General features: G+C 46.3%; 1 protein-coding gene across 1 annotated transcript in view; it reads left to right on the forward strand.

Annotated features, from left to right (window-relative positions):
* The window catches only part of LTF (lactotransferrin), a 28498-nt gene extending 11847 nt beyond the window's left edge, over nucleotides 1-16651 (forward strand). Inside the window, exons 9-17 of the mRNA XM_082847149.1 lie at nucleotides 893-1047; nucleotides 2164-2254; nucleotides 4407-4454; nucleotides 5390-5545; nucleotides 7273-7414; nucleotides 11268-11335; nucleotides 13343-13527; nucleotides 14643-14832; nucleotides 16461-16651. Coding sequence (XP_082703275.1) covers nucleotides 893-1047; nucleotides 2164-2254; nucleotides 4407-4454; nucleotides 5390-5545; nucleotides 7273-7414; nucleotides 11268-11335; nucleotides 13343-13527; nucleotides 14643-14832; nucleotides 16461-16501 — 1076 coding nt within the window. The 3' untranslated portion in view covers nucleotides 16502-16651. The remainder of the gene's footprint in view (nucleotides 1-892; nucleotides 1048-2163; nucleotides 2255-4406; nucleotides 4455-5389; nucleotides 5546-7272; nucleotides 7415-11267; nucleotides 11336-13342; nucleotides 13528-14642; nucleotides 14833-16460) is intronic.
* Nucleotides 16652-18669: the final 2018 nt, after the last annotated feature.

Below are 18669 nucleotides of genomic sequence, written 5' to 3' on the forward strand. Positions count from 1 at the left end.
TCGGGGAGCACCTCACCCCCACCCCATGGGCAGCTTGGCCCTGCTCTGTAGTGGTCACTTGGCCATCTCCAAGCCACTGGAGGTCTTCACCATGGTAGGTTTGATGTGAGTGTGAGCATCTTCTGTGCACCAAGTCAGGTGAAAAGTGTCTCCAAAGGAATGTGTCGCCTCCTGATAATACTGCCACAGGTCCCTGTGTGTGTCAGGCTCCCCAGCCCTGACGAAACGGTCAGTTTGCCTCCCAGGAAGTGAGAAGTATGAACATGAACCAAGAGAGCCAGGGCCCCTCCTGGGATAAATCCAGAGGCCTGGTGGGACACGGCCCAGTGCCTGGGCCCTGAACTTGGCTGGGATACCGCATTGGGCCAGGTCAGCCATGGCTCCTTCTCCACTGGAGGCTTCAGATGGAGTCTAGGTGAACTGGGAAGCTGCGCTGTTGTCAGTGGTGGTGACTGCCTGCCTTAGGGGAAGTCAGGACAGGGCTTAAGGTCCCCTAGGCCATCTCTTGGGGCTGCCACTGTTTCTGTGTCCTGGAGCTTTTATCCAGTAGGACAGAGATATTAGGCAATATCTCGGTATCTCTTTCATTACTAAAGCTTGAAGGGTGGATTAGAAGCCGGGGAAGCCTCCAAAGGAAGAGAAATGAGACACGAGGAGGGCTATGCCTGAAGAAGGGTTTGGGGAGCTGAGAGTGGAGGGGGGAGAGGAGCACGTGGAAGGGAAGAGGCGCAGGTGTCTGATTCCACTCTTCTCTGGAGGAAGTAGCTCCCGCCCAGCGAGCATCGGGGCAGGAAGGGGGCTCTGAGTGGAGCCGGCGCTCCAGGGAGGTCGGCGGGCCTGGGTGTCCCTCGCTGGGCTCAGGGCACCTGCCGACCGCCATGTCCCCGGGCAGCTGCAGCGGAGGTGGAGGCGCGGCGCGCGCGGGTCGTGTGGTGCGCGGTGGGACAAGAGGAGGAGCGCAAGTGCCGGCAGTGGAGCCTCCAGAGCAACCAGAATGTGTCCTGCGCCTCGGCCAACACCACCGAGGACTGCATCGCCCTGGTGCTGGTAGGTGGCCGGCGGCGGGCCTGCGGGCGGTGCGGGCGGGGCAGCGCTTCTAGGAGACCGAGGTCAAGGGCATCTGGTCTGAAGTGAGGCGGACCTTAGAAGCGCTACGGCCCCGGGGGCGGGGTCTGCTCGCTCCTGCGCAGTGTGGGAACAGACACAGCTTTCCGTCTGCAATCTGTTTACTGTGGGCTTTCCAATCTGATTTTAAGAACGAGTTGCGATGAATGCAGGTAATTTGGAAAATATAGAAAGATGTGATGTAAAAACAAACAAAACACTGGGACCTCATGCAGAGATACCACAGTTAGAGTTTTGCTAACTTCCCACTCCAGGATTTCTCGGTTCATCTCAGTTTAGGCTCGGAACAGTACTGGGTCGTTCCAGTTACGTAGTTTGAGTCCTTTTCACTTAACAGTGTATCATGGCCATTTTCTCACGTGACATATTCTTTGAAAACACTTTAAAAAGTGATTTCAGGATATCTTTTATATGGTGTGGCACAGTTTAGTCGTGACCGTATTCTTCTTTGTCTCCTTATTTTGTTGTTAACAATAACCCTGTGCTGTGCAGCCTTGAATAGAAATCTTTATCCACATCTCCTATTAGCTTTAATAATGTTGTAAAAAAATTATTACTTAGTCAAAGAGGGAGTTTTACAATCTTGATGAATCCATGTTCCAATTCTGGAGCGTGGGCTCGTTCATTCTGATGGTGAGTGAATTTAATTGTTTCTGCCCACTTGTTGAATAGCTTCTGTGTAGCACTTTGAGTGTAGTGCTAATGAGCAGAGACTAGACAAGACCAGCTCTTCCCATCTGTCTCCTCAGTGAGGGAGGCTGGTCCAGGAGGGCATACCAACAGTACTCCAAGTGCAGAAAGGGATTTTGTTCAGAGGACCGGGCTACCTGTACCCGGTCTTTCCAATGGAAGCGACAGCATGAAAGGCATGTAGGTCTGGTAGAGAATTAATAGTGCACATGGTGTTTCCTTGGGGTCCTCAGTTCAACCCTTGCTGCTTTACTGGGGCACCTGACAGCCATTCTCTTAGAGCTGTAAAGGCAGGCGGGACAGGAAACAGCCTCACTGTGGTGCTGGAGATATGCTTTGTCTTGGCAGAAAGGAGAAGCTGATGCCCTGAGCTTAGATGGAGGATATATCTACACTGCGGGCAAGTGTGGTTTGGTGCCTGTCCTGGCAGAGAACCAAAGTAAGTGGAGAAGAGTCCTCTCTGGTTTATTCCCTCAGGGCTTCGGGGGTGGGGTATAGAGAGGAGTAACCCCACTCTGTGGGTCCAAGTGGAGACATTAAAATGGACAGATACGTTCAAACAGGAGAATCAGGGGAAAGAATAGATGAAAGGGGCCATGTTACCCACACAGCCTATTGTAGTGAGAACTGACAAAGCCCAGATTGGTTTCCTCTTTTTAATTTTAAAAAAGATTTTAGTAAAGTATAATATATATGCAGAAAAGTGCACACAAGTGTACAACTCAAGGACATTTCACAAAGTGGTACATCCCCAAGCGCTAGGGCCCAGAGCAGGACACAGCAGGTTCCACAAGTCTCCTTGTGTCCTCCTGTCACCAGCCCCCTTACTCCAGCAAGGGTAATGACTCCTGACTTCAAATGGCACAGATCAGTTCTGCCCGTTTTTGAACTCTATGTAAAAGGAGTTGCACAGCATATGCTTTTAAAAATGTCTTTTGCTCAGTGTTATACCTTGTTTTGTAGTGTTCTACTTTGTGACTCCACTGCAGTTATTTATTCTACTGTGGATGAGCATTTGGGTAATTTCCAGTTGGCTGCTGTGGATAGCATTGGTATGATCATCTGTGTCTGTGTCGTTTGGTGAGCACATGTATGCATTTCTGCTGCATGGAACTGCTGGGACAGTCTCTTTGGACTTGATTCTGCAAAGACAAATACCTTCTGATTTCACTCCTATGTGGAATATTAAAAAAAAAAAAGGGAACAAACCAAACCAAATCAAACAAAAACAAACACACGGATTCAGGGAATAGAGTAGTGGATACCAGAGGGAAAGGGGGAGTGGGGGGAGAGGGAAAGGGGTAAAGGGCGTCAGCTATAGGTGATGGATGGAAACTAAACTTTTGGTAGGTATATAGAAGTCAAAATATAATGCTGTATGCGTGAAACTTAAATAATGTTATAAACCAATTAAATATACTTTTCCAATAGAACAACACCTACAGATTCACATTATCCATCCCATGAAACAGGAGTGATGAGACTTTTTCCTAAGAAGAAGCCAGTTACTGAGTCTGAAAGCATGGATCTCCCCATGCTGAAGGGACATAAGAAATGCTACTTTATCCTTAGCCTCTCCAGAGGGAACTAGAGGAGGTCAGGCAGGTGAGACAAGGTGCCCCTCACCTCCAACGGGCGAGGATTAGGTAGGAGTACTTTGGTTGCAAATGACACAATCCCATTGCCAAGTGGCTTAAACAAAAAAGACAGTTGATTGGTTTATGTGGTGATTGAACTGTCCAGACGTTAGTTTCAGCAGTTCCACCCCTGGGTACATCCCCAGACGTGTATGAAGATGTCAGTGACAATATTGGAAGCAGTGAACTTAGGAGCCCTAACTCAGCTCAATAAGTTACAGAGAGTAAGGCGGTTTGAACTTAAAAACACAGTATTGGGACAAATACCATATGATATCACTTATATGTGGAATCTAAAATATGGCACAAATAAACCTACCTACAAAACAGACTCACAGACATAGAGATCAAACATGTGGTTGCCAAGGGGGAGAGGGAGAGGGAGAGGGAGGGACTGGGAGTTTGGGGTTGGTAGATGTAAACTATTATATATAGGATGGATAAACAACAAGGCCCTACTGTATAGCACAGGGAACTAGATCCAGTCTCCTGGGACAAATGATAATGGAAAAGAATATTTAAAAAAATGTGAAAAAAAAAATGTGTATGTGTATAACTGAGTCACTTCGCTGTACAGCAGAGACTGGCACAACACTGTAAATCATCTATACTTCAATTAGGGCATTCCCTGGCGGTCCAGTGGGGTTAGGACTCGGTGTTTTTACTGTCGGGGCCCAGGTTCGATCCCTGGTCAGGGAACTAAGATCCTGCAAGCCACATGGCACGGCCAAAAAAAAAAAAAAAAAAGAGCTTAAAAACACAGTATTGGGTTGAAAATAAAAAAAGGAGGAAACTTAGTGAAGTCTATAATACAATGTCATTTATTTATATTAAAAACACATATACACAAAACCATGCCAGTATATGTTCTTTGATATGTGTGTACCTTTGAAAAATATATGATCACAATAAAACATGTGTTTAATGACGTTTTGCTTGTCTTTATTCTTTCAGAATCCTCCAAAAGCAACAGCTTAGATTGTGTGCACAGACCAACGGAAGGTGAGTTGGAATCGATCACTTTCAGAGTCAAGGGTAAGTTTTTGTATCTGGAGGAGGAGGTGGTGGGAACTTAAAAAAACCTCACAGAGATGCAGCCATAGAAGCTGTAAGTTCTTTTGCAGATGCAAATCATTCACAGATGAGGAACTATAATTATGTTTTTATGGACCTTCATACATGGCAGAGAAATATAAGAGTTCCTCATTTTGTCCTGACCACGGTGAAGGTGGGGTGTCACACCCCCATCTCATATGGACGCGGAAACAGTGTCCCGGATGTCACTCACAGCCGTTGATAATACTGTGGCAGATCCTGGCCTGGAACCAGGTCTCTTGTGCTAAATCCCTTGCCCTGTGCACCAGCCCACCTGCCTGCCAGAGCTGGTGCTTCCTCAACTTCGGCAGAGCTCTGCACTTGCCGGCAGCGGAGTCTGCCCGGTGCGTGCTCTCAGGAGGAGGACTGCACCCCATTGACCCTCTCTCAGCACAGAGAGGTCCTTGGGGACACACCCCCTGCATCCACACAGCACTTATTCCGGCGGCCATCATGCTCTGGCCTGATGCAGTTGGTATATTGCATGTTGCAGTTGGCGATCTACGCACTCTTGGGGTCATGCGTCTTGGTCAGTGTTCGTGGCTTTAGTAGCCCACGTCTACAATAGAATGAACTGCCGGTTTATAACTCAGGGGCAGTATATGGCTGGTCAAGGACTTCAAGGATCAGCTTACTATTTCATTTCATAACCCAGATCAATCTCATCTTAACATAGAGCAGCAGCTTAAACTTTGTAGGTCTATCGGACAGTGGCCAGTCATCCGGGGGAATCATTGCCTGGTGATGCTTCTTGACCTTCGTTGGCTTGGGTTGCACACAGCTGCAACAGAGTCCATGGACCGGGCCCTGGGAGGCTAAGACTTGCTCTTCTCTTGTCCAAGGGTATCTTGCCGTGGCAGTTGTCAAGAAGGCAAATGCTGAGCTCACATGGAATTCTCTGAGAGGCAAGAAGTCCTGCCACACTGCCGTGGACAGGACCGCAGGCTGGAACATCCCCATGGGCCTGATCGCCAACCGGACAGGCTCCTGCAAATTTGGTAGGAGTCCCGAGGGAGTCGTGGGTCGGCCATCCTGAGGGGCAGGCTGGGGTCCTCTGTAGAACTCAGGGAGGGGAGGTGTGGGGACTTGCAGGCTGACCGTGGCTTACAGGCCTTTTCTGGTGTAAGCAAGATCCCCCTGCGGCTTCCTTCTGCAGCTTCTCCACACAGCACTTCCCACACCCCCTCCACCCCACACGAAGGCGCAAAACTGGAGGATCGGTCTGTTTCTCTGCACCCTAAGAATGGATGCAGGTCCTGAGAAGTACAAAAGTCACTTTTTGCTTCCTGGAGCTCCGGATCTAAATTCCTCCCAGGCACTGGCTTCTCAATTTGGGAAAAGCCATCTGCCTTCCTCATGAAAGATGACTTCTGTTACTAAACAGAACTGACGTCTTACTCCATGCTGTAGAGGAAACTGAGTAAGACCTCCAGGCTTTTGGCTCAGCCTCGCCTCCTGGCTGCGCGCCGTGCTCACACCCCACACGTGAGCCATGCCCTACCTGCCGTGGGCCTGGTGACGTGGAGCTGTGTGCCACATTCTTGTCACGGCTCACCTCCCGGGCAGGCGTCTGCTCAAGTGGGGCCCTGCTGCATTTTGAATGGGTTTGTGATCCTGGCTTGGCGGGCTCTCGTGTGGCTCTGTTCCTCTCTAGCAGTGCACACTGGTGTCGCCCTCTATGACCCCACGGCAGCCTCCAGGTTGTGGGCAAGCTGCCGGGACCACAGTGGGACACTCCCAGCCCTAGGCCGAGCTTGGCACGTGGCATGGCTCTTCCAGTGGCAGGGGCTGCACGAGTTGGGTAATGGGTGCTACTTGCTTGTCGGGGCAGGGCTTTCTTGTCACCTTTATTTCCTCTCTTTTTAATCTGTATTAATCCATGTTAACTCCTTAATGTGGGTTAAATCACATGGTGGGTTGGTTTGTATTAGGTTCAGCTGCAAGGACAGAAAACCCCCAGTAGAAGTGAATAGAAGTTTATTTCTCTCCCACGTGAGTGGAGTCCAGCAGTGGATTGTCCAGAGCTGGCAGGACGACTACATGGTGTCAAGGGCCCAGGTTTCAAACATCTGGCTATTCTGAAACATATGTGGCTTCCGTGCTCAAGGTCGCTCATGGCCCATGTCACATCTGGGGGTCCAGTCCCCACTTCTGCATTCCATGTGCAGAATGAAGGAAGGGAAGGAGAAGGGGCAAAACACATGTGCCAACTGTCTTTTAAGGATGTCAGGACACTGGCACCCAACACTCCTGCTCATATTTCACTGGCGATACTTAGCCATGTGGCTTACTAGCCACAGAGTAAGGCTTGTCTCTGTTCTAAGGGACCAGGTGCCCAGGTAAAAAGCAGGGTTCCTATTACTGAGGAAAAGGGGAAATCAGATCCTGGAGTGGACGTTTTGCAGCTTCTGCTGAGATGGCCATCAGGTTCATCAAGTTGAGTCCCCAGCTCGAGGCTGTGATGATGGGACCCTTTGTACAATTACACACTCTCTTCCCCAGCCCCAGTCAGGTTTCCTGTCTCAAGTACCTACAGTCTCAAGTTTTTCTGAACCTTGGTGGGGCCCGGGTTGGTGGTAACATGTTACTGTGTGTTATAATGACTGTGTTCTATCTGCCTTGGTCAATATGATGAATGGAAACCAAGCCACATCACCTGTTAGGTAAAGACCGCTTATCTTGACTCAGGTAGGAAGAGCTGACTCCCCGTGCTTCTTCTCTGCAGATGAATTCTTTGATCAAAGCTGTGCCCCTGGGGCTGACCCGAAATCCAGGCTCTGTGCACTGTGTGTTGGCGATGACCGGAACATGGACAAGTGTGTGCCCAACAGTAAGGAGAGGTACTATGGCTACACCGGGGCTTTCAGGTGAGTGCTGTGGGCAGGCTTCACCAGGACGGGGCCTTGTTTCTCATCCTCCAGCATCTTGGCACTGCATTTCTAAGGGGCCCAATGTGGCCCATCACAGCAGAGCCAAGGGGCAGCCTGGGGATCAGCTGATGGGCGGGCTGGGGAGTGCTCCTCCCATCGCACCCACCACCCCAAGAGTGGGGACTGGCCCCGGGGCTGTCTGACCTCAGCTCTGCTGGTCTCCCCCTTGTGGCCTGGAGCCAAGGTCAACCTCAGTGGGCCTCGATGTCCTCATCCTCAGCATCAAATGGGGAGAGGTTGTGGTATCAGTCCTTTCTGCAATTCAGTTTATGGGGAAGAATTCTCTTTCTCACAGGCACTACCCTCTACTTTTCTCTTTGATTTTGGCCTTAGAAATGGCAAAATAGCGCAGTGTTATTCTCCACTAGTGAAAAATAAACCAAAAAATAAGTTTTTAGAATTCACCAATTATAAACACTTAATAAATCACAGTATCTTTCCACAGTCTTCATTTTATAATCCAGATGTTACTTCTCAGTGGTACAATTAGGGGTTTGAAGGGCAGGGTTCTCCCCCATCCGTTTTTCTGTATTCTCCAAGAATATATTTCACCACCAGGTGGCATCATGTATCTGAGAATGACTGCCCAAACTGGTCTTTGAATTTTTTACTGTAAATTCTGTAGCCTTCTCTCCAGTGATGGCATGATATAAAAGTAGCTTTTGCTACACTCTGAGTGACTTATAAAAAAAAATTTCATGAATGTACAAAAATATCTTTAAGGGGCTAAAGTTTTGCAAATGGAAGAGTTGTGATGTGATTCTACTCAGAAATATTGAATAGACAACATGTCTGATAAAAAACCATGTGGTTTTGTTTTTCAAACCTATGGTAAGGTATTATTTCACTGGAAACACCTACACTTTAGTATTCCTATTTATACTACAAGGAAATGCTTTGTCTTTTGCTCAAATCGAAAGTAGAACCAGAGCCATATTTATCTCTGTGTTTCTAACTAACATCCTTATATATTGCTGGTTCTTGATTTTTAAATGTCAGCTATTTTCTGCTGACTTTCCATTATGAAAGGAGATCTAGCCTCTCATACTGCTCCTGTGTTTCTTCCACCCGTAACCACAAACTTCACCTCCTTTTAGTATCCAACAAGAGTATGACATATTTAGTGCTTACTTTATTATGAATATGTAAATATTAGTCTCATATTAAATATATGACATAATAAAATTATATTTCCCTTATTGAACAGAGTTTTTGTTTACTCTGGAGTTGATAGGTGTCTTTTTAAAATTTGCTTAATTTTCTGTACTTCTTTTAAAAAATCACTCATTCATCCCCATACCTTCTACTAGTAGCATAAATCTAGCAATTCATGCACAAACAGACTGGATGCTGTCCCAGATTCATCATTTACCTGCGAATGTTGCACCTGAAGATCTCCACCCTCCTCCCCAGTCTGGATTGGTCCTCTCGAGGCCCCCTACATATCTGTGGTCTGGGGATTCCCCTTAAGCATCATTCTGGGATTTTTCATTGTCTTACTTCCTCTTAAATGACCTGTTTCCTGGATCCCACATCTTTAGTTTTCTTGGTTTTGTTGCAACAGAACACATGTTCCTGAGAAAGGGTGAATAGGAGTTCTGTTTTTTGAGTATTTACGTGTCTAAAAACATCTTTAGTCTACTCTTGAAGTGATTTATAGTTTGGCTGGATAACTAAGTACAGGCTGGAAAACAATTTCCCTAGGAATTTTGACAGGATTTCCATATCTGGGAAATGGGAGCATTAACTGTTTTGACCAACTGTCCCACTACAAACAAGCAAAAATGTTGGGTTAAGTACACACACACACACACACACACACACACACACACACACCTGTGTTCTTAAGAGCATTGAATAACTGACAAAGTAACAAGGGATTATTAGACTAAAATCTAAGGGGAATAGGAATTCAGAGACCTAGGTGGAGACACTTTGTCCTGACAGTAGCTATTCTGACAAACTTGAACTCAGAGGTTACATACACCTTTAAGGTAGGAGTGAACCAGAAGTAACTTCCACCCCACTCCTAGGAGGCTTCAGGTTGCCTGGATGCTGAGGAAAACAGGGAGGAAAATACATGCCGTCCCTGAAAAATTGAAACCATGGGCCAGCTCTTGCATGGATTTGTAGCTCCAACTTGTGTCGCCTAGGATGGTCCGGAAATTCTCAACTCATAATTTTTTAAAAAGTGGTCCCAGACTAGCAGTCCCTTTAAGAATCTGTCTGGAAGACAGCATCTTCAGTTTAAGGCTCAAAGACTGCTCAGAAATACTCTATCAGTAACAATGAGCAGGACACAGGAAAAAGTAATTATAGCAATGTGAAACAAACACACGGGGATAGTTGCCAGAAGCAAAAAACAGAATAAACAGGTTAGTAGTTTTAAAAAGGAATAAATAGAACTTCTAGAAAGGAAAAAAATGACAGCAATTGAAGTTTGCTATATAATTGACCAGTTTAACAGATTAAACATAGCTAAAAAGAGAAGTAGCAATGTGGAAAATATGTGAAAAAATTATGCAGAATGTAACATAGACAGAAAATCGAGCAAATACAGAAATTTAAAAGCATTAATCCATTGTCTTCTAAAGCTAGAGTTTCTGTTGAGAAATCTGGTACCATTTTTCGATCCCTGATTCTTTGTATATGACATTTTTTCTTCTTGAAAAGAATTTTTTTTTTTGAGTTTTCAACAATTTATTTTTGGCTTCCTAATTCTGAGAGAGAAGCTTTAGAAGGCTCGTGAAGTGTCTTAGACAAACAGGTCTACACAAAGAATATTTTGTGAAGAGTGAATAAATCAGACACATATGTTTTATATTTCTCTCTAAATTTACAGAGATTTAACTATGAATGAAAAATACTCTTTAGGAAAAAATGAGTTTTGTGTTTCATCCAATGTAAAATGCTTTGAAAACTATTTTTGTGAAAAGTTTTTGATTTAAAAAAATAAAATAGTTCTAAAGATTATTTTTAAATCTCCCTCCAGTGTTCTGAAACTTCACAATGATATTTCTTTAGTGGGTCTTCTTTTAATTCATCGGATTGGGCATATATATATTTACACTTCATGTATATAGGCTCTATCTAGTGCTGCTGTTCTCAGCTACTTTCAGTGGTGCCTAGTACTTCTAACTGTTGAGTCTTTCTGGAGTTCTGCCATGCACATCAGCTTTCTCCTGGGCGCCCCCCACTTCCAACTTATGTCACAGCTTTCTTTGCTCTTTTGGGTCAATTACTGCTCACCCATTTGTTCTCTACCTCCAAACGTTGTCATTATTATCTTCTCTCTTTCCCTCTTGCCTTCCTCTGGCTCATAGACTTATGGCTTAAAAAAAAATCTCATTCATGTCATTTTATTGGAATTTTAGAAGGAGGGAAGGTACCCATATATCTTCAACCTACCATTTTAAACTCTAAGTTCCTGGAAATATTTGTCTCTATGTTTTCTATGTTTAGTTCCATGTTTCAGTTTTTGGAATGTGTATTATGAATATTTATGAAAACTCTAATAGCTTTTCTTCTCTGGCAATGTTTTTTTTTGGCTGTGCTGGGTCTTTGTTGCGGTGCGCGGGCTTCTCATTGCGGTGGCTTCTCTTGCTGCAGAGCACGGGCTTTAGGCGCGCAGGCTCAGTAGTTGTGGCTCACAGGCTTAGTTGCTCCGCGGCACTTGGGATCTTCCCAGACCAGGGCTCGAACCCGTGTCCCCTGCATTGGCAGGCAGATTCTCAATCACTGCACCACCAGGGAAGCCCTGGCAATGTTTTTATTCTCTGAAACATTTTAGGTGCCTGGCTGAGGACGCTGGGGATGTCGCATTTGTGAAAGATGCCACTGTCTTGGAGAATACTAACGGTAGGTAAAGATGTTTCCCTTTCCCCTTCAAAGAAGAATCTTTGCCATCACGACACAGGTTACTATTCAAATTTGCAATTGGGAAATATTATAACCTTTTCCAGACTTGGATCAAATTAATTCTAAAATACTTTACCTCAGTATGCAACATAGTAACATCTATAGGTGTCACATTGATTTTGAAACCAAATTTCCTCTCTCTCTCTCTCTCTCTCTCTCTCTCTCTCACACACACACACACACACACACACACACACACACACACACACATACCAGCCATACTCAGGGGCAACTATCTCCCTGGCTTTGTCTAGTCAGCCACAGAAGCACACCATCTTCCTGTCTCAGCCTATCGGAAACTGAACGTGGATGATACATGAAAAAAAAATTGGGACATATGCAGGTTAAATTTCCGCTTTTAAACAAGGAAGTAGGAGCTTTCATTCAGCCCATGTGAGCCCTCAGTGTGGAAACTCCTTGGGGAGTTAATGAGGACAAAATCATAGGCAGATGCAGACGATAGAAGGTAAAATCCCTCAGCCAATAGAGGAATAAGTCACTCTCTCTTCTGACCTCTGGTGAAAATACTAATTACCAAGTTTCAGACTCCCAGCAGTGTGCTGCTTTCCAGACTGCACCTCTCTCCCTACCCACTGCACTTAGCCCTCCACCCCGCCGCAGAGGACTTGCCACTTCCCCCCTCAAAGGGGCTGCTTCCACTTTCTGCCTCTTCCGTTCAGTGACAGCCACAGCCAGAGCCACTCCTCCAAGTCCCTGGGGAGAGCAATCGAGGCCAGACATGTAAATCTGGGGTGATCTCAGTATTGAATGGACAAAGCTAAGAGAATGCAGGAAGTCTTTTCTCGAGGGGACAGGGCGAAAGGAGAGAAGCAGCCACCTGACCACGAAAGCTACATTTGCACACACACAGGCATAACTGTGTACAGTTACATTTCGAATTCATTTCGAATTCAGGAACCGTGAATCTAAGTGATCTTCAGGGATCAGATGGGTGTCAAATTTAGTTTTAAGCTTCTCTGGGATTTCACAACTGTATTTTATCGGAATTGACTGAAAGCATATTTGATAAACCCATAGATGTTCCTGTCCTTCCTCTGGTTACACTAAGAGCATTGGAATACGAAAGGAAACAATTTCTTCTTCTTCTTCTTTTTATTTAAAAAATACTTATTTATTTATTTGGCTGAGCCAGTTCTTAGTCGCGGCACACGGGATCTTCATTGCAGCATGCAGGATCTAGCTCCCCGACCAGGGATCGAACCCGGACCCCCTGTCTTGGGAGCTGGTAGTCTTACCCACTGGACCACCAGGGAAGTCCCAACAATTTCTTCTTGAACACAAACCAACACTTCTTTTTCTGGAACTCACTGGAAAATCTGGCATACATGGAGGGTTTTCTTTTAAAGAAATGTAACGGCTTTGTGGAGATGCAATTTACATACTTCAAAACCCACCCATTCAGGGTGTAGATTCAATGGGATTCAGTGATCTCCAGCACATTCAAAGTTGTGCAGCTGCCAACAGAATCCAATTCTAGAACTTTCACAAACCCCCTTGAAGAAACCCCACACCTATTACCAGTCCCTTCCCCACTCCCCCAGAGCTGGCAACCACCAATTCACTTTCTGTCTCCATAGATTTGCGTATTCAGGACATTTCACATAAATGGAATCCTACGATATGTGATCTTTTGTGACTGGCGTCTTTTACTTAGCGTAATGTTTTCAAGGTTCATCCACGTCGTAGCGTGTGTCAGAACTTGACTCCTTTTTATTGCTGAGTAATACTCCATCGTGAGGATACAGCACTGATGCTTGATATGTTTGAAGTTTGTGTATCTTGTGGAGCTTTATTTGCTCTCCTTCACATCACTGCGACCCCAGTGTGTGCGTTTCAAGAGGCCGGTGGATGGTCACAGCCACCCGGAAAGGATGCTTTGCCTCAGAGTGGCAGCCGTGGCTGATGCTGCCTTCTTTATATCTCCAGGAGGGAACACTGCGGCCTCGGCTAGGAAATTGAATCGGGAGGACTTTGAGTTGCTGTGTCTCGATGGCACCAGGAAGCCTGTGACACAGGCTGAGAGCTGCTACCTGGCTGTGGCCCCAAATCATGCCGTGGTGTCTCGGAGCGATAAGGCAGCACACGTGGAAGAGGTGCTGCTCCTCCAACAGGTATGGGTCACCAGGGCCTCCTGCAGGGGCTCCTGTTAGGTGGGGCAATCACAGAGCTCAGGGAATCCACCCATCCCCAGCCTTTCTGTCCCATCCCTCTGCTTGAAGCTGGTGATGAGAGTATTTGCTCCACGCCGGGGGGCTGCCCTGAGTCTCATGGCCCTGGACGTGCGCTCACGGTCTGGCTGGGAGATGCTTTCTCTCCTTGAGTCTCCTGTTGTTCTTCAGGCAAATGAGGGAGGCGACTGAGCCTTCCTCCCATAGCCAGGTAGAGAGTGATTTACTCTGCTGATGTTTCCAGAGCCCGGGCCGACTGGGGATGTTCTAGACAGGGCCCCTGCATTTGTAATCTCTAAAAACAACAAACCCAGAACTTGTATAGGTTTAAGGCTATCTACGTGAAGTGGTTTGAAGGAAATCCTATAATTTCCTTGAAGTCTGGGATTCTCTATTAGGACATCTAGCTCTGTATTAAAATGGCATGTTTCTAGATGTGCGTTAAAGAAATTGGCCCTAGAATGTAAAAATTGGCACAATAACTAGCATTTATGGAGCCCCCACTGTGCACACTCACGGGTGCCGGTAAGAGGTCTGCTGCCATGCAGGTGGTTGGTTCTTGCAGCTCACCTCCATGGGAGGCCTGGGCATGGAGGAGGAACCAGGCCCAAGGGAGGCTAAGTGACCTGCCCAAGGCAATGACTGGGTCCGTGGCGGAGAGGATTTCCAATGCAGTCTGCCTCTCTGGGAGAGCTGGCCTATTAGAATGCTAGAGGTGATTACTTTGGGGGTGGATCTCAAAATCCTCAGCTGTCACGCAGTCACACAGAAGAAGTTCTAAGGGGAGAGGCCACAGATTAAGAAGAAAGGCAAGATGGCGGGAGGTGAGATCAGAAGTGGTGAGGGGCCTGGGCACTGGGCTGGGGTGTGGAGCAGGGGGCCATGGGGCAGGGGAAGACTTAGCCAGGACAGTGGAGTGATTCCAGAAGTTAGCTCCTTTTGCCCCATGGTTTTCCTGTGGCTGATCCTGTGCAGAAGAAATGCCCTTGGCCTCCCCGAATCCATAACCTCTCCTGTTTTCCTCCGCTGCTCTCTTACTGTCTGCCCTTTTGACACAGGCTCAGTTTGGGAAAAATGGAAAACACTGCCCGGACAGGTTTTGCTTATTCCAGTCTGAGGCCAAAAACCTTCTGTTCAATGACAACACTGAGTGTCTGGCCAAACTTGGAGGCAAAACAACATATGAAAAATATTTGGGACCAGAGTATGTCACAGCCATTGCTAACCTGAAAAAATGCTCGACCTCCCGTAAGTGGAACATAGGTAGCATCACTGGGAAACCACCGCGGGTGAAGGTCAAGGTTGGAGGGCCAAACATTCTAGGGATGAAGCGGGTATAAAAACGTTAAGGCAGGGCTTCCCTGGTGGCGCAGTGGTTGAGAGTCCACCTGCCAATGCAGGGGATACGGGTTCGTGCCCCGGTCCGGGAGGATCCCACGTGCCGCGGAGCGGCTGGGCCCGTGAGCCGTGGCCGTGGGCCTGCGCGTCCGGAGCCTGTGCTCCACAACGGTAGAGGCCTCAACGGCGAGAGGCCCACGTACCACAAAAAAACAAACAAACAAAAAAAACGTTAAGGCAATACAATGTCTCTATACTTTGGGAAATTACACTCTCATTGATGAGGTGAAAGAGCTAGAGAATAAAATAAACCCTTAGTAATAGGCTAACTTTTTATAATGCTGATAGCGATTGTAAATATATGTATGTATGTATATACATACACACAAAGGTATACATATATTTACATATATATCGACAAATGACAAATTCTGCTTTCTAGGCAGTTACCGTAAGTACTAACCATAGAGAAAACAAATTCTCAAAAAACATTTTAGCCAGGAAAATGTATTGACAATAATTTAACCCTTTAAAAGCATTTAGAAGACATAGCAGAGTGTTGTGAACCTCCAGGCAATGATTCTCGAGTTTCAGCAAGTTTTGCCTCCTCTGTGCACTGATGTCGTCTGGGTTCCTATTCCCGGTCCCTCACCAGGGGAGTTGGAGGCATCGGTGGGTGTTGTGTGGTGGTCCAGGGGTTGGGGAAGGGCTGAGAATCTCTGTATCAGTGGTTCTCAACCGGGGATCATTTTGCCCCTGAGGCATTTGGCAATGCCAGGAGGTATTTTTAATTCTCATGATATAGGGGGTGCTGCTGGCATCTGTGGGTAGAAGCACGGATGCTACTAAACAGAGCACACACAGAACAGCCTTCACAACAAAGAATTCCCCAGCCCCAAATGTCAAGAGTGCCAAGGAAACCCTGCTATTTCCACGGACATCTCAGGGAATTGTGATGCAGGTGGCTCTAGGGCTACGCTTAGAAATTGCGCTGCAGGTCTACTCTTGTGAGCAGCCTGCTCAGGATTGCACAGATGGTACACCCCTTGAGGGCAGGGCTTATCTGTCTGTGTTGAATCCTCAGCACTTAACACAGAGGCTCACACAAAGCCTGTGCTCAGGAGGGATTCATGGATGAATGAGTGAATGAGTAGGTGGATATCACTGCAAGCAGATTTGCATGAAGATGATCAGTTGCTCACATTCCAGAACAAATTCGAGGACCATCAATACCTTGTGAGCTTGAGAGTGTGACCGCTGATTTACCTGGAGACAAGTGGGTGGCAGCTGTGTCACTCAGGCCAGAGCAGCGAATCTCGCAGCTTGATAAGGACCAGAGCTTTTGTGTGCTCCCTTGGGTCCTGTAGCTCTTCGCAGGACGGACAGTGGGGAAATGTGGGGATGGCAAGCCTTGACCTACAGTGGTGGGAGGGCTGAGGAAAGTCTGTTTTAGTGTCCTCTTTGATTGATGTATTGATTCAAAAAAAAAAAAAAAAAGGAATCAGTTTCTGAATCTCCTGCTTTGCTGTGTCCCACAGCGTTTCTGGAAGCCTGTGCCTTCCTGAGAGGTCAAACCTGAAGAGAAGCTGCCCCGCCTCCCCGGGGGCCCCTCCCTGCTTCCAGCCCTGATCCTTCTTCTCCCTTCCTCTCCCTTCCTGAGGGCGGATTTTGTCAAGCCCATCAGTTTTCACAGATCCCTGCTACCATCTTAACAAGAAATAAAATTAGAAATGCTGTTGATTTTCATTCCCTATAAAGTGCCATTCATCTTTTCTAGAATTTCATACTGAAATCATGTGTCTGACCAAACACCTGCCCAGTGGAACCTTTCCTTCCCTGTATTCCCACTTCCCACTCCCACTCTTTCCGGCAGTTTCGGGCTTAGTGCCTGATGGTCTGGAGTCTAAGGTCAGGCCAAGCAACTCTTTTCCTCAAGGGCACCTGTTGGTCCCTCATATAGTTGTATGTGTGTGTGTGTGTGTGTGTGTGTGTGTGTGTGTGTGTGTGTGTGTGTTTGAGTGTGTATGTGCGTGTGTGTGTGTGTTTCTAAGGCGCGGGAAGGAATAGAGAGTAGGAATCAAGGGATTAGTGGAAGAAGCCGGGTATCAAGAAGATTTATGAGTATTTGCTATTTTAAGTAAATAGCATCAGGTATAGTAAATGTACAAATATAGACATAAGAAAATGTGGAACACAGTGGGCCCTCCATGTCCATGGGTTACACATCCTTGAATTCAACCAACTGAGGATTGAAGCTATTTGAAAACAAATTACAGAACGTTCCAGACAGCAAAACTTGAATTTGCAATTTACATTGTATTAGGTATTATAAGTAGTCCAGAGATGATTTAAAATATATGGGAGGACATGCATAGGTTATATGCAAATACTACACCATTTTATATAAGGGACTTGAGCATCCTTGGATTTTGGCATCCACGGGGTGTCCTGGAACCAATCCCTGCAAATACCGAGGTACAGGGGACAACTGTACATCTATCCCTTGGCCTTATTGGCCCTCAACCTCCGGTTAACCTCTGGTCACCAGTTTATTCCCACTTTTCTCAGCCAAGCTCTTTAAAGCGTGGTCAGAGAGGGCTGCCCTCACTTCAGCAAGTCAGGTGGGTGTTTGGGTCATTGTCTCTTCACCCCACTGTAGTTTGATTCTAACCTGTTCACTCCCTTGAAGCAGTTCTGGAATAGGACAGCCCCAGCTTCCCAAATGGCCAAGCTTAGTAGGGTTCACATCTCTTTTCCCTGAGCCCCTTACTATGTCTGATCCTGTGGACATGTGCTCCTTGAAGTTCTGTTTCCTCAGGTTCCATGCTGCTGCTCCTTCCTTTTTCTGCCTTTTTGAAGGTCCATGCTTTGTCCTTTAAGTGTTCCCCATAGTTTTCTTCTCCAGAGTTTCAATTCTGACCCACTATCTTGATGCCAGGGAAGGGAATTAAGAGAGAACCAAATGGCTGGGTTTTAGCTGCTAATGCACAGACTCTCCCCACCAGTAAACAGGGCCCATTGGGGTCCTACCTTAGATTAGTAACTCTTCCCTGAGAAAGGATCATTTTCCTGTTTTTAGTATTTCCAATGGCTCATTGGACTCAACAGGCAAACCTGCGTCAACCAGGGTGAATCTTCCCTTTCAAAGGCAGAGAGCAGACAAGAATGGCCAGCATTGACCAGTATCAATGAGATAGGCAGGCATAGCACAGGGAGATCACCTCAGTGCTCTGTGACCACCTAGAGGATGCAAGAGGGAGGGGTTATGGGGATATATGTATACGTATAGCTGATTAACTTTGTTATACAGCAGAAACTAACACAACACTGTAAAGCAGTTATACTCCAATAAAGATGTTAAAAAAAAAATGAGATAGGCAGTTCTGCTGCTGCCTGCAGAAGCCTCTGAAATCTGTCAGGAAGGACATTAATTACGGTCCCATAATCCTAGAATGAAAACTCCCTTTTTTGCTACTTTGAATTATGGCCCAGATATGTAGTCCAGCCTCACTAGTAAACTAGAAGTTTACTGTGGGAGCAACATTTGATGGTGTAGCCATATTAGTCATAATACCAGCAAGATAAAACATCATAGTTGAACCGTATAAACCTTCTTGTATAAATAAGATACTTAGGTGAAATTAAAGGCCCATGAAATCCCCTGTTCTGGCTGAAATAAAAATTTCAAAATCTAACATCGCTGTATCCATTAACTCATGCTAAGTTATGTCAATGTCTTACACAACA

The sequence above is a fragment of the Leucopleurus acutus genome, assembly GCF_964270905.1.
Source record: "Leucopleurus acutus genome assembly, chromosome: 10".
NCBI classification, from domain to species: Eukaryota; Metazoa; Chordata; class Mammalia; order Artiodactyla; family Delphinidae; genus Leucopleurus; species Leucopleurus acutus.